At 36.5% G+C, this 15,825-nt stretch overlaps 1 protein-coding gene across 1 annotated transcript in view; it reads left to right on the top strand.

The window, feature by feature from the left end:
• GRIK2 (glutamate ionotropic receptor kainate type subunit 2) overlaps positions 1-15,825 on the top strand; it is a 668,139-nt gene that overhangs the window by 282,591 nt on the left and 369,723 nt on the right. The window contains exon 5 of the mRNA XM_034991619.1: positions 2,305-2,486. Within this exon, the coding sequence (XP_034847510.1) occupies positions 2,305-2,486 (182 nt within the window). The remainder of the gene's footprint in view (positions 1-2,304; positions 2,487-15,825) is intronic.

A 15,825-nucleotide genomic window follows, 5' to 3' on the forward strand; every position in this document is an offset into this window, starting at 1 on the left:
CACTTAGCTGAAACCATACTTATCTTTGGAAATTGGCCTCATTTTTTGATGACCAGGAAAATCATCTGGGAAGACTGTAATCCTCTGCAGAGTCTGATTCAGCTATTTAGATTGTAACCAGCTTCATAGATTACTGTCATACCTTCCAAAGTTTGGGAGCCATTGCCTTCCTGCAATTATATTCTAGTTTATTTATAAAAAGTAGTTAAACAATGCATTCCCATGTGCAAATAAATATATAGACTTCTTTACATGTTTTGGAGGATTTTCTAAGTCCAGTGTTAAACTACTACAGGTATTACAAATTCAAATATTTGTTTTTATGTTTGTTTAGCTTGTTAACATCTGTACTCATTATATACATGTTAATTCTCTAGACTGAATTGTATTATGTTTAATGGGTACCTTTAATATCAGTTAATTATGTAATATTAATTTTACTATAGTTAGTAAATATTTAAATTTATAAAACAAAATGAGACAATTGTAGTATACTGTGTAATTTATGTAATATTATTTATAGAATTTTAAATGGCAAAATTATAAAATAAATAAATTTTATGAAACAATATTTTAAAAGCAAAAGATACTAGGTATATTTGTGAATTTACATATTTTTTAAACTGTATGTCTCATTTGAGGATGCAAATACTGAAAACTAGTCATGTTAATTTTATTAACTATGTTGAAACATATTGAAGTGTACCATTATATGTATGAAGGTCTATTTATTTAAAAAATGAATGAAAAAAAGTCCTAGAATTAGATTTTACTCTCTGGATCATATGTTATTTTAATATACAGTTTTTTTACTCATAATAAGATATATTTTTATTCCTGTTATTCGTTTCCATAAAGTAATGCACACACACACGCACACACACACACAAACTCACAAAGAGAAAGCTCCAGATTAGTTATTCACAAATATATTCCTTTATTATTATTTGTTCTACTAATATTTATGAAGGTAGTTCTTCAGGGAAGACAGAAATTGAGAGAAATACAGAGATGAGATGGGATAAAGGGTAAATAAGAAAGAAGAGGAGGAGGAGGAGACAAGGAAATTGCTTAATTTGATCCAAGCTAGGATAGAATTAGATGATCCTTTTTTTCTTATCACATTTTTTATATATTGGGTCTTTTATATGAGTTCTTGAAGGGGTTTCATTACTTGAAGTTTGTATAAAAGAATAAATCTGATGATTTGTCTCTGTTAATTAAAAATATCTTACAGTGGGCGCCTGGGTGGCTCAGTTGGTTGAGCGACTGCCTTCAGCTCAGGTCATGATCCTGGAGTCCCGGGATCGAGTCCCGCATCGAGCTCCCTGCTCGGCAGGGAGTCTGCTTCTCCCTCTGACCCTCCTCCCTCTTGTGCTCTCTGTCTCTGATTCTCTCTGTCTCAAATAAATAAATAAAATCTTTAAAAAAAAATTAAAAATAAATAAATAAATAAAAATATCTTACAGTTCTATATTAAACATGTATCTACTAATTTGATATAATTTTTGAAACACATACTTGGGAGCTACTTCTCTAGGAAAATATTTGCTTTACTAATAATGTGTGTGGTTATATTTATTTCTGAAGTTAATGTTATATCTTGCAAATAGTACAAAAAAGTTTTATTTCTTTAATTTAATTATGGTTCAGGCTACTACTTAGAGTCTATTTTATTAAAGAAAGTTACCTTACTCTTACGTATATACCAAATTACTAGCCCATTACTTGTAACCAAAAACAAAAAAGTAACCAGAGTTTCTAACACCAGAGAATAATAACATAAATTACGTCTGCTATAAAATACAGTGTGAAATGGATGAACTAGAACAATAGTTACTGACATACAACAACTTTTAAGACATTGTCACAAGCCACTATTCTTGTAAAATACAAAACAAAACAAAGCTCTATGTATATATGTGGAAATGCATAGAAAATGTATGGAGGAATAATATTTGTAAGCTATTAACTGTGACAACGCTTTGGGAGCAGAATTGGGGTACAGAGGGAGATTATTTTGCTCTATATCCTTTTATTTATTTAAATTATTCACATCAATTTACAATCATGTATGTCTTCCATAATTTGTAAAAGAATTTCTTAAAGAATTTTGAGAAATGATCATTTTAACAAAAATAACTGGGGATATGGAGTTAGGAAGTAGGAATTTCAGTGGTCATACCATGAAATGCACATATACATGGTCAAGAAAATCAGGTGTTGAGGTGAATATGTTCTATGATTCTATGACCTACTCTGTTTTTTCTCTAATATTCTTTTTCTCCCCTTTTTTCATTATAGGTCTCATTCGATTGCAGGAGCTCATCAAAGCTCCATCAAGGTATAATCTTAGGCTTAAAATCCGTCAACTACCTGCTGATACAAAGGATGCAAAACCCTTACTAAAGGAAATGAAAAGAGGCAAGGAGTTCCATGTAATCTTTGACTGTAGCCATGAAATGGCAGCAGGCATTTTGAAACAGGTAATCTTTAACTTACCTAAATTCTTGGTTTCTTTATTACATTTGCATTTAAAGCATGGATTTTTTGTTTGTTTGTTTGGTTTTTTTTTTTGGGGGGGGGGAGAGAGTGAGCACAAGCAGGGGAGGGGCAGAGGGAAAGGAAGAGAAATCCTGAAGCAGACTCCCCTCTGAGGGCAGAGCCTGACTCAGAGCTAGATCCCAGGACCCTGAGATGGTGACCACAGCCAAAATCAGGAGTCGGACCCTTAACCCACTGAGACACTCAGGTGCTCCTTTTTTTTTTTTTTTAAAATCAAAGTGTTATTGTCACACAGTTAAAATGAGCCAGAGAAGTCACTTTGATGTAATTTTCTGATAAAAATCTGACATTTGCTTTTAATTAATTCTTAAAGGAAAAGTAAGCAAATATTGATGCTCTTCAAAGCACATTGTTTGAAGTTCTGAGATTACTTTCAAATGGATACAATGCTGTTTGCTATAATGAATGTTGGTTATTGAGATAGATATTTCTGTTTCGTACTGAAATGAAGGAATAAACTGAGAGTCAATGACTGAGCATCTCAACCATTACAATCAACCCATTGAAAAAAGAGAAAAAAAGATTTGCTATTTAGCTGGCATCTTCCAGGAGATGCCTTACACATTTGATCTTATTTAATCATGACTGCAACCCCATGAAGTAGAGACTATCTTCACTTCAGAGATGAAGAAATAGAGTCTTAGAAAGATTGAGTAACTTGATCAATGACCAGGAGCAAGAAATAGCAGAGGGATTGATATCTCACCTACGATGTTAAGTATTCATTCCAGAACAAAGCGTTGCCTGACTCAAAAGATAATACTAAATTGATCAAATGAAATAATTCATAGCAGTGAAATCTTTTAATGTTGCTTCTGCACTATTCCACCCTAAGAGCATACTGCAAAGCAGCAATTATTATTCTCCCATATATTACAGATGAGGCAAGACATGGATGTTGGTAGTTAAATGGCTAGTATGAGCCAATATACTTACTATGCATAAAGTCTAGATTTGGACACAAGTCTTTGGACTTTGTTTTTTAAGCTCTTTTATACATACTGGCTGATATCACAGTGGCTTGGGATTAGTCAACTGTCCTAAAACCTCTCATGTATAAGATAAATTTCTCTACTAGAGAATTATACAGATTCAGATGTCAAATTATACCCCATAAAATGTAACTATCAACAGTAAATGCCTGTTATAACATGGTTAGTTTACTAAGCAGATGTTTGTCTAATCTTCCAATATGAATGTTGGTTTCACTACAGTAAAATCTTTAATTGGATTTGGAAAATTGCTCTAGTGTTATATTTGGGTAGTAAAGCATATGAAATTTGGGTGTGTTTTTGTTTCTTGTGGGTCTTTTTTGGTAGTGAATAAAGTGATACAATAAAGTAAGCAGTGAAATCTAGATTAGGGATTTATTTTTCATGTATACTAAAAACAATTCTTGGTCATATTTAAAATATACAGACTTGGAAAGGAGAGCTTTACTTTATGCCCAGAGTGAGAAGCACTCTAGGATTTGTCAGGACAGAGCTTTGATAGGTTTTCTCTAGGCTTCCAGCAAGTATGTAAATGATCAGTTGTCTTGTCTCTAAAGTAACTGACTTATTTTGCATATCTGAAAGTTTACAGTATCCATCAACTTTAAAAATAGAATTGCCATTCTGCCTTCTATCTGATATATCCATTATTTTATAATTGTTTTCTTATATGTAACCTGCTCTGTTTGCAAAATAAAAACAGAATTAAGATAATATTTAAAATATATACAGGGGCATCTGGGTGGCTCAGTCGGTTAAGCATCTCCCTTCAGCTCAGGTCATGATCTCTGGGTCCTGGGATAGAGCCCCACCTAGCATTGGCTCCTTGCTCAGCAGGGAAACTGCTTCTCCCTCTCCCTCTGCTCACGCTCTCTCTCTCTCTCAAATAAATAATCTTGAAAAAAATAAAATAAAATATATACAGCAAAAGAAGTTAATAGTTTTAGCAAGATTAGTAGATGAAATATCAGAGCAAAGGTAAAATGATAATATGAGAGTTAAGATGAATTCAGAGTAACATTAGTACACAAAATGCATGTGTTTAGATTCTGTAACACTAACAAACCACATATATGGTGTTTGTTTGTTTTTTTTAATTTTACTTTATTATGTTATGTTAATCATCATACATTACATCATTAGTTTTTGCTGTAGTGTTCCATGATTCATTGTTTGCATATAACACCCAGTGCTCCATTCAATATGTGCCCTCTTAAATACCCACCACCAGGCTAACTCATCCCCCCACCCCCTCCCATCTAGAACCCTCAGTTTGTTTCTCAGAGTCCATAGTCTCTCATGGTTCTCTCCCCTTCCAATTCCCCCCCTTCATTTTTCCCTTCCTACTATCTTCATTTTTTTTTTTAACATATAATGTATTATTTATTTCAGAGGTACAGGTCTGTGAGTCAACAGTCATACACAATTCACAGCACTCACCATAGCACATACCCTCCCCAATGTCTATCACCCAGCCACACCATCCCTCCCCACCCCCACCACTCCAGCAACCCTCAGTTTGTTTCCTGAGATTAAGAATTCCTCATATCAATGAGATCATATAATACATGTCTTTCTCTGACTGACTTATCTCGCTGAGCATAATACCCTCTAGTTCCATCCATGTCGTTGCAAGTGACAACATTACGTTCCTTTTGATGGCTGCATACTATTCCATTGTATATATATATATATATATATATATATATATATATATATACCAAATCTTCTTTATCCATTCATCTATTGATAGACATCTTGGCTCTTTCCATAGTTTGGCTATTGTGGACATTGCTGCTATAAACATTGAGGTGCACGTAACTCTTTAGATCACTACATTTGTATCCTTGGGGTAAATACACAGTAGTGCAATTGCTGGGCTGTACAGTAACTCTATTTTCAAATTTTGAGGAACCTCCATACTGTTTTCCAGAGTGGCTGCACCAGCTTGCATTCCCAACAGTGTAGGAGGGTTCCACTTTCTCTGCATCCCTGCCAAAATCTGTCATTTCCTGACTTGTTAATTTTAGCCATTCTTACTGGTGTGAGGTGGTATCTTATTGAGGGTTTGATTTGGATTTCCCTGATGCTGAGCGATGTTGAACACTTTTTCATGTGTCTGTTGGATATTTGGATGTCTTCTTTGGAAAAATGTCTGTTCATGTCTTCTGCCCATTTCTTGATTGATTCATTAGTTCTTTGGGTGTGGAGTTTGATAAGTTCTTTATAGATTTTGGATACTAGCCCTTTATCTGGTATGTCATTTGCAAATGTCTTCTCCCACTCTGTTGGTTGTCTTTTGGTTTTGTTGACTGTTTCCTGTCCTGTGCAAAAGCTTTTTATCTTGATGAAGTCCCAATAGTTCATTTTTGCCCTTGCTTCCCTTGCCTTTTGGTGATGTTTCTAGGAAGAAGTTGCTTCAGCTGAGGTTGAAGAGGTTGCTGCCTGTGTTCTCCTTTAGGATTTTGATGGACTCTTGTCTCACATTGAGGTCTTTCAACCATCTGGAGTCTATTTTTGTGTGTGGTGTAAGGAAATGGTCCAGTTTCATTCTTCTGCATGTGGCTGTCCAATTTTCCCAAAACCATTTGTTGAAGAGACTGTCTTTTTTCCATTGGACATTCTTTCCTGCTTTGTCAAAGATTAGTTGACCATAGAGTTGAGGGTCCATTTCTGGGCTCTCTATTTTGTTCCATTGATCTATGTGTCTGTTTTAGTGCCACTACCATACTGTCTTGATGATGACAGCTTTGTAATAGAGCTGGAAGTCCGGAATTGTGATGCCACCAGCTTTGCTTTTCTTTTTCAACATTCCTCTGGCTATTCGGGGTCTTTTCTGGTTCCATACAAATTTTAGGATTATTTTTCTATTTCTTTGAAAAAAGTTGATGGTATTTTGATAGGAATTGCATTAAATGTGTAGATTGCTCTAGGTAGCATTGACATCTTCACAATATTTGTTCTTCCGATCCATGAGCATGGAATGCTTTTTCCATTTCTTTGTGTCTTCCTCAATTTCTTTCATGAGTATTTTAACTTTGCCTCTTTGGTTATTTATTCCTAGGTATCTTATGGTTTTGGTTGCAATTGTAAATGGGATTGACTCCCTAATTTCTCTTTCTTCTGTCTTGTTGGTATATAGAGATGCCACTGATTTCTGTGCATTGATTTTATATCCTGCCACTTTCCTGAATTCCTGTATGATCTCTAGCAGTTTTGGGGTAGAGTCTTTTGGGTTTTCCACATAAAGTATCATATCATCTGCAAAGAGTGACAGTTTGACTTCTTTGCCGATTTGGATGCCTTTGATTTCTTTTTGTGGTCTGATTGCTGTGGCTAGGACTTCTAATACTATGTTGAATAGCAGTGGTGATAGTGGACATCCCTGCCGTGTTCCTGACCTTAGGGGGAAAGCTCTCAGTTTTTCCCCATTGAGAACAATATTCACTGTGGGTTTTTCATAGATGGCTTTTATGATATTGAGGTATGTACCCTCTATCCCTACACTCTGAAGAGTTTTGATCCAGAAAGGATGCTGTACTTTGTCAAATGCTTTTTCTGCATCTATTGAGAGGATCATATGTTTTTTGTTCTTTCTTTTATTAATGTAGTGTATCACATTGATTGATTTGCAGATGTTGAACCAAACTTGCAGCCCAGGAATAAATCCCACTTGGTCGTGGTGAATAATCCTTTTAATGTACTGTTGGATCCTATTGGCTAGTATTTTGGTGAGAATTTTTGCATCCATGTTCATCAGGGATATTGGCCTGTAATTCTCCTTTTTGATGGGGTCTTTGTCTGATTTTGGGATCAAGGTAATGGTGCCCTCATAAAATGAGTTTGGAAGTTTTCCTTCCATTTCTATTTTTTGGAACAGTTTCAGAAGAATAGGTATTAATTCTTCTTTAAATGTTTGGTAGAATTCCCCTGGGAAGTCATCTGGCCCTGGGCTCTTGTTTGTTGGGTGAGTTTTGATTACTGCTTCAATTTCCTTGGTGGTTATAGATTGTTCAGGTTTTCTATTTCTTCCTGGTTCAGTTTTGGTCGTTGATACATCTCTAGGAATGCATCCATTTCTTCCAGATTATCTAATTTGCTGGCATAGAGTTGCTCATAATATGTTCTTATAATTGTTTGTATTTCTTTGGTGTTGGTTGTGATCTCTCCTCTTTCATTCATGATTTTATTTATTTGGGTCATTTCACTTTTCTTTTTGATAAGTCTGGCCAGGGGTTTATTAATCTTATTAATTCTTTCAGAGAACCAGGTCGTAGTTTCGTTGATCTGTTCTACTGTTCTTTTGGTTTCTATTTTGTTGATTTCTGCTCTAATCTTTATTATTTCTCTTCTCTGGCTGGGTTTAGGCCTTATTTGCTGTTCTTTCTCCAGGTCCTTTAGGTATAGGGTTAGGTTGTGTATTTGAGACCTTTCTTGTTTCTTGAGAAAGGCTTGTATTGCTATATACTTTCCTCTTAGGACTGCCTTTGCTGCATCCCAGATTTTGAACAGTTGTGTTTTCATTTTCATTTGTTTCCATGAATTTTTTAAATTCTTCTTTAATTTCCTGGTTGACCCATTCATTTGGATGCTCTTTAGCCTCCATGTATTTGAGTTCTTTCTGACTTTCCTCTTGTGACTGGGTTCTAGTTTCAAAGGATTGTGGTCCGAAAATATGCAGGGAATGATCCCAATCTTTTGGTACTGGTCGAGACCTGATTTGTGACCTAGGATGTGATCTATTCTAGACAATGTTCCATGGGCACTAGAGAAGAATGTGTATTCTGTTGCTTTGGGATGCAATGTTCTGAATATATCTGTGAAGTCCATTTGGTCCACTGTGTCATTTAAAGTCTTTATTTCCTTGTTGATCTTTCCTCAGATGATCTGTCCATTTCAGTGAGGGGGGTGTTAAAGACCCCTACTATTATTGTATTGTTGTCAATGTGTTTCTTTGATTTTGTTATTAACTGGCTTATATAATTGGCTGCTCCCATGTTAGGGGCATAGATATTTACAATTGTTAGATTTTCTTGTTGGATAGACCCTTTAAGTAGGATATAGTGTCCTTCCTCATCTCTTATTATAGTCTTTGGTTTAAAATCTAATTTGTCTGATCTAAGGATTACCAACCCAGCTTTCTTTTGGTGTCCATTAGCATGGTAAATTGTTTTCCACCCTCTCAGTTTCAATCTGGAGGTGTCTTTGGGTCTAAAATGAATCTCTTGCAGACAGCATATCGATGGGTCTTGTTTATTTATCCAATCAGATACGCTGTGTCTTTTGATTGGAGCATTAACCCAATTACATTCAGGGTATCTATTGAAAGATATGAATTTAGTGCCATTGTATTGCCTGTAAGGTGACTGTTGCTGTATATTGTCTGTGTTCCTTTCTGGTCTATGTTACTTTTAGGCTCTCTCTTTGCTTAGAGGACCCCTTTCAAGATTTCTTGTATGGCTGGTTTCGTGTTTGCAAATTCTTTTAGTTTTTATTTGTCCTGGAAGCTTTTTATCTGTCCTTCTATTTTCAGTGACAGCCTAGCTGGTTATAGTATTCTTGGCTGCATATTTTTCTCATTTAGTGCTCTAAATATATCGTGCCAGTCCTTTCTGGCCTGCCAGGTCTCTGTGGATAGGTCTGTTGCCAATCTAATGTTTCTACCATTGTAGGTTACAGACCTCTTGTCCCGAGCTGCTTTCAGGATTCTCTCTTTGTCTCTGAGACTTGTAAATTTTACTATTAGATGTCAGGGTAATGGCCTATTTTTATTGATTTTGAGAGGGGTTCTCTGTGCCTCCTGGATTTTGATGCCTGTTTCCTTCCCCAAATTAGGGAAGTTCTCTGCTATAATTTGCCCCAATATACCTTCTGCCCTTCTCTCTCTTTCTTCTTCTTCTGGGATCCCAATTATTCAAATATTGTTTCATCTTATGGATTCACTTATCTCTCGAATTCTGCCCTTGTGATCCAGTAGTTGTTTATCTCTCCTTTTCTCAGCTTCTTTGTCGTCCATCATTTGGTCTTCTATATCACTGATTCTGTCTTCTGCCTCATTTATCCTAGCAGTTAGAACCTCCATTTTTTATTGCACCTCATTAATAGCCTTTTTGATTTTGACTTGGTTAGATTTTAGTTCTTTTATTTCTCCAGAAAGGGTTTCTCTAGTATCTTCCATGCTATTTTCAAGCCCAGCTAGTATCTTTATAACCGTCATTCTGAACTCTAGTTCCGACATCTTACTAATGTCCGTATTGATTAGGTCCCTGGAAGTTGGTACTGCCTCTTGTTCTTTTTTTGAGGTGAGTTTTTCCATCTTGTCATTTTGTCCAGAGGAGAACAGATTAATGAGAGAACAAAATGCTAACAGGTAACAACGTCCCCAGAAAAACATACACTAAACAAATTAGAAGAGACCTGAAACCAGGGGAAAAGAATGGGAAAGAAAGAAAAAAGAAATATGATCAAATACGATCAGGCTGGTGAATAGATCAGTGCCACGCACTAGATTTTGGGCATATTTTGGTCTGTTAGAAGAAACTGCCTCCCAAAATTTTAAGGAAAGAAAAACTTATATATATACAAAAATAAGGGTAAATATGATGAAGTGATAGCATATGAATGTAAAGATGAAAATTATAAAAGATTTTATAAAAGGAATTGATAAGAAATTGGTTGAAAAAAGAAAGAAGAGAAATTTAAAAAAAAAAAAGGGAGAGAATGTGATCAGGCAGGAGACTCGAACAAAGCCATACACTAGAGATTTAGGGTATATTTTGGTCTGTTAGAAGAAACTGTATCCCAAAATTTAAAGAGAGAACAATTTATATATATATACCAAAAATAGGGTTAACTACAATGAAGGGATAGAATATGACTCTAAAAATCAAAAATAAAAAAGATTTTTTAAAAAATGGATTGATAAGATGTTGGTTGAAAAAGGGAAAAGGAAAAATAAAAAAAACTAGAAAAAGTAAAAAAAAAGAAAATTAAAAAAATTAACTTTGAAAGACTAAAGAATCATGGGGAAAAAAGCCATGAATTCTATGTGCTGTATTTCCCTACTGATGGAGTTCTACTGTTCTCATTGATTGTTCTCATTGATCGGTAAACTTGGTCTTGGCTGGCTGTTCTTGCTGATCTTCTGGGGGAGGGGCCTGTTGCAGTGGTTCTCAAATGTCTTTGTCAGAGGCGGAATTGCCCCACCCTTGAGGGGGCCTGGCTGAGTAATCTGCTCGGGTTTGCTCTCGTTAGCTTTTGTTCCCTGCAAGCTTTCCGTACAGCTTTGGAGGACGAGAGTGAAGGTAGTCTCCCAATCTCTGCCCCAGAGGAGCCGAGAACTCGGGGCCCCACTCCTCAGTGAGCCCCCAGAGAAAAGTAGTCAATCACTCCTGTCTCCCTGGTCTCTGGCCGCACTCCATGCTCACCCAGCTTATGACCAAGCATTTCTATCTCTGGCACATGACCCTGTTTGGAGTCTCAAACCCAGCAGATTCCTGCGGTACACTCCCACACCGCTCCTCCTGGGGGAGGAAGGGGAATCTCCCTGGATCTGCCGCTTTCTGGGTCCCTGCTGGAAGAGCAGTGGCCCTACTGTGCTGTGGATCATGGTTTATGGCAACCCCGAGCTGAAAGCCCACTCCTTGGCTCTGTCTTTGCAGCCGGTTTCCCCACTCCAATACCTGGGAGCTCAGCCACACTCAGGCACCCTGGTCTTCCTGTGACCCTGAGGGTCCTGAGACCACCCTGTCCCAGGGAGGGTTCCACCCGCTGCTTAGCCACCGGAGTGACGTCCCTCAGTGGAGCAGACTTCTCAAAAGTTCCGATTTTGTGCTCCGCTGCTCTATCACTTGCCAGTATTGGCTACAGAGGCTCCCTCTCCCCTCCATCTATCTTCCCATATATCGCCTCGGATTCACTTCTCCACACGTCCTACCTTCCAGAAAGTGGTTGCTTTTCTGTTCAGAGAGTTGCTGCTACTCTTTTCTTTGATCTCCTATTGAGTTTGTAGGTGTTCAGAATGATTTGATCCCTATCTAGCTGAATTCCTGAGACCAGACAAAATTTAGGTCTCATACTCCTCTGCCATATTGCTCCTCCAAGGCCTGGTGTTTGTTTTTTAACTTACCTTGTCCCAGAGAGAATTTGTTCCGCATTTGGATCTCAGTTATTCTAGAAACCAATCCAAGAAGAAAGCAAAAGCTTCCTTCTTGTAAATGAAGCAGTCCGTTTAATAGGAGTCTATTTTATGACTTATGTAATTTTTCTGAGATTTCTCAACATTGGTTAATGACAGAAGTCCAAAGAAATGGTATAAGAGTTAGAGAACAGGCATAGATGGGCTTTCAGCTTGTCTGGCTTAATCTAAGAACAAATATTAGGAGTATCCAGAAATATGGATCAGTTTATCAGGTTAGCCTTATTTGTTTCATTGTTTTATTTATTTAAACTAAGTGAGCTCTTCCTAAATATTGAACAAAAGAGGATTTGAAGTTTTCTTCCCTCAAAGCTTTAAAAGTGATTGAAACTTGGGGCTGGCCCTACTTTGAGTGCACTAATTGGCACACATGCCTTAATAACAAAAGATCGCACTTCTGCCCAAATTTGTCAAAGAGAATCCCCTATGGCAGGGTCAAGATAATCTGCAATTAAACCTCACAAGGTCATTCTACCCCAGAGAAAAATTACTAATTAAGACCTTGAAAGTCTAGAATAGAGAGGGTGAAATCAAAATTTTTAGATTGGAAAAATGTATAATCAGATGCAAATAAACTACCACATCAGCAAGAAGAAAATTAAATTTTAAGAAATATGTATAAAGTCCACCTCTTCAGTTGTTAACTTTGAGCAATATAACTTCTGGATATAACCTGAAGGATAAACTGATTACAAATTATATGCCTAGATGTGTTCATTTGTCATATATTTGTCATATAGCATGGTTAATGCTACGTTAGTTAATGTTGGGAATTTCTAATAATATTTTCTTCCTTGAAATATTAAAGTGCTAGAAAATTCCATGAAAGACTATAGTCTTTGAATAATAAAGAAATCAAGCCAAACTAGAATATTATTATATTAATGATATAAAGCTTTGACCTACATAATGAACTATTTTAAAAAGTTATCAGTTACCAAATATAAACAAAAAGCCTGTCTGTTTGTTCTTAAGCAGTGAGGAGCATATAGTCAATCATTGTCTCCAAATTTCTGTGTATTTTGTCCAGTCTTTCCTTTCTCTAATTATGTGAACTAGACCAGGAGTCAGCAAACTGGAAAACCAGAGCCAAATCCTCCTCACAAATTTTTGGCAAGCCCTCAAGCTATTTTGTTTAGAAAACAGGTGGAGATATCTTGATGTTAAGGAAGTTAAATCACTTAACCCCTAAGTCATCATTGGTCTAAACATGTACAGGTGATTCTATTCCACTGGGCAATGTGATGTAAGATTTCTTTTGGTAGCTTCTAGGAAGATTTTCCTACTTATTAAAAAAGAGTGGCTTTGTTTTTGTGATACCACCTACTGATTGGATACTGGTGTGGGTCCTGATGCCTTTTTTTGCAACCAGTACCCTGTAGATTCCCGACATATTTTGATTTTGGAAAAATGAATCTGTGGTATTTCTTTCCAGGAGGGATAATACAGTACAGCCAATTTTTCTATTGTACATCCAATTTTTCTATTGTAGCTACTCTCATATTACTTATACACAAGAAGATATTAATTTTATTATTATTAATGTGGTTTAAAGTGTGCATATAGTTCATTTAAAAACAGTGGCAAGACATAAATGTTATAATTTAAAAAACATCCAGAACAAGTTTGTGGTATCTAAATGTGGTGTCTCTCCAGATCAGATGGGTCCCCAAATGTGGGGCAACAATTGGTTGGAAGCCAGTGGTGCGGGGGGCAGTGAAAAGAATTCAGCTAAGCCAGAACAAAGGAGATAGACGTTTATTGAATACCGGCCAAGGGAGTGGTAGGCAAGACAGCAAAGGAGAGGCTACCTGCTATGCGGCAGTGGGTAGGAGCTGTTTTTAAAGAGGGAAGGTGAAGAGGTACAGTGATGTATGGAATTTTCCCTTTTTTGTTACCTGGGCCTAGTTGTAAGTAGCCCATTGGTCAGTTTAGGCCTAGGTGGATATCTTGAGGTGAGTTGCCTGTCAGGCCTGTCTGTATTCATTCTGGTGATCATCGCTGTGGGTCCCTTTGCCTTGATCAAGTTTCCATTGCTCAATCCTGTTGTCTAATTTCCACAAAGTTCTTTTTTTAATTGCACTGGAAAGTATTTATTTATCTTTCAAGAGAGTATCCCTGTTGTCCATTTTTGTTAATGTTATAGTGTAAGTACTCAATCAAAAATAACTACCCTTTTCTATTTAGATCAGATATCATAGTCCATAATTGATTCTTGTTTTCAGAATCAAAGGCTGAAGGAAGGTCAATGAAAGGCATAAGCAGTCCTCAGTTATCCCCTACAGATTTCTTCTCAAGGAGATGAAAAAGAAACCTGTAGCTAGTGCAGAATACCCGTGTCAGAAGCAAACTGCTCTCCCTACCACCATCTCCTTAACCCCTGCCATCCCTACCTCCAGAACACAATTTTCAAACTGGCTTGAGATGCTTGAGGTTTTCAAACTATCAAGGAAAAAGACAAGCAAAAATTTTAGATTATATAGATTCTACAATGGATCTATATTTTTGGGAATATAAAATATGCCATTTTACAAAATGGCATATTATACCCAAACTTCAAGAGTTAGAGACCTAGAGTTCATGTTTACTCACTATCTCAGTTTGTTGGCCAATATATTCATCCTTATTTTGTCCTACTTTCCTACCTATAAAATAAGTGTAATAATAGGACCTACCTCATAAGGTTTTTAACGAGGCTATCAGGAAGCAAGAATTCCTTCCTCTTCAAGGGTTCTTCTGGCTGGACTAAGAATCAAATTGACACGAGAGAGATTAACAGGAGAAAAGCAAATTTAATAGCATACATATAGGGAATCCACACATATATGGAAATTCCAAAGACAGTTTGGCAAAATGAGATATATATGTCGTGATGAACTAAGAGGAAGGGGGACTTCAGAGGAAAGGAATGTAATTCACAGGGCGATAAGAAGAGCAGATGTTTGGTAATTAGATGTTTGTCCTGCCATACTGATGGATCACTCAGATAAAATTTATCTCTGCTAATAACCTTTATTCTGGGAAAGATCCCCAATTTAGATTTTTCTATGTAGTTAAGGGAGGGGCAAAAGTTTCTCTTGAGCCCACAGGATTTCCGTTGCCTTCAGCTGGGAATAATGTTCATGCCAAAATGACCCATCTTGGGTCTGCTTGCCTTCAGCCTCTACAAGGCTGATTAAAATGTGCAATGTGCTTAGAATAGTACTTAACACATTTTAGGCATTATATGCTATTTATAGTTTTGCATCTGAATCACTGTTTCTTTCAATTATCTTCAATTATCTTTATCTGTATCTCTATACCTATTGAGTTGACAAAAACTATTGACAAGGATAATGCTGAGCTATCATTGCACATTTCTGGAGTTGAGAAACCTTTGGTACATATTCATCAGGAACAATGACTACCTTCTATAACGATAATCTTATAAACCTTTATCTAATAAGAGAAATTTTCTCTTATTTCAATTAAGATTCAGACTTCATCAGAGTGTTACTGGCTCATACAATCTTTGTCCATTCAGGAAATATGATTTGATAATTTGATTCCTAGGTGTTGTGCACACAATTCCACTGCGCGTGTGTTGGGCGGGGGTCAGGGGGAGGAGTTCACCAATGAAGACCAAATATATATTCCTATTATAAATCACAGTATCACAATTTCTAAATTCCTTTCTTCTGCTTAATTCTTTGCTGCTGCCTTTCATTTACAAATGTTCCTCCCTTTTAAAAAAGTGCATTTTATTGTTCCAAAAATTTTCACAAATATCCATTCTTTCTTAACTGAACAACTCGCTTCTAGATATACAGATTCTATTTTAGCTAATTGGTTAATACCTACCTGTGAGCATAGAATACACAGGATAGAGCTGGGGCAGCTATTTAGCAAATGAATTTGGGTAGTTGGTATTTTATGGAAGAGTATTAGATGCACCTGAGAATACTTGTTTCCTACCAAGAGCTCTTCATTCAGCTCAAAAACGCATCAATTTTCAATTATCATCACCAACTACTGTTCATTGATAAACAGCTATTTCAAAAGTGTTCTCATTTTCAGAGGAAAAATTGACAG

The sequence above is a fragment of the Mirounga leonina genome, unplaced genomic scaffold (genome assembly GCF_011800145.1).
Source record: "Mirounga leonina isolate KUSES-001 unplaced genomic scaffold, KU_Mleo_1.0 Mir_53, whole genome shotgun sequence".
In the NCBI taxonomy this organism is placed as follows: domain Eukaryota; kingdom Metazoa; phylum Chordata; class Mammalia; order Carnivora; family Phocidae; genus Mirounga; species Mirounga leonina.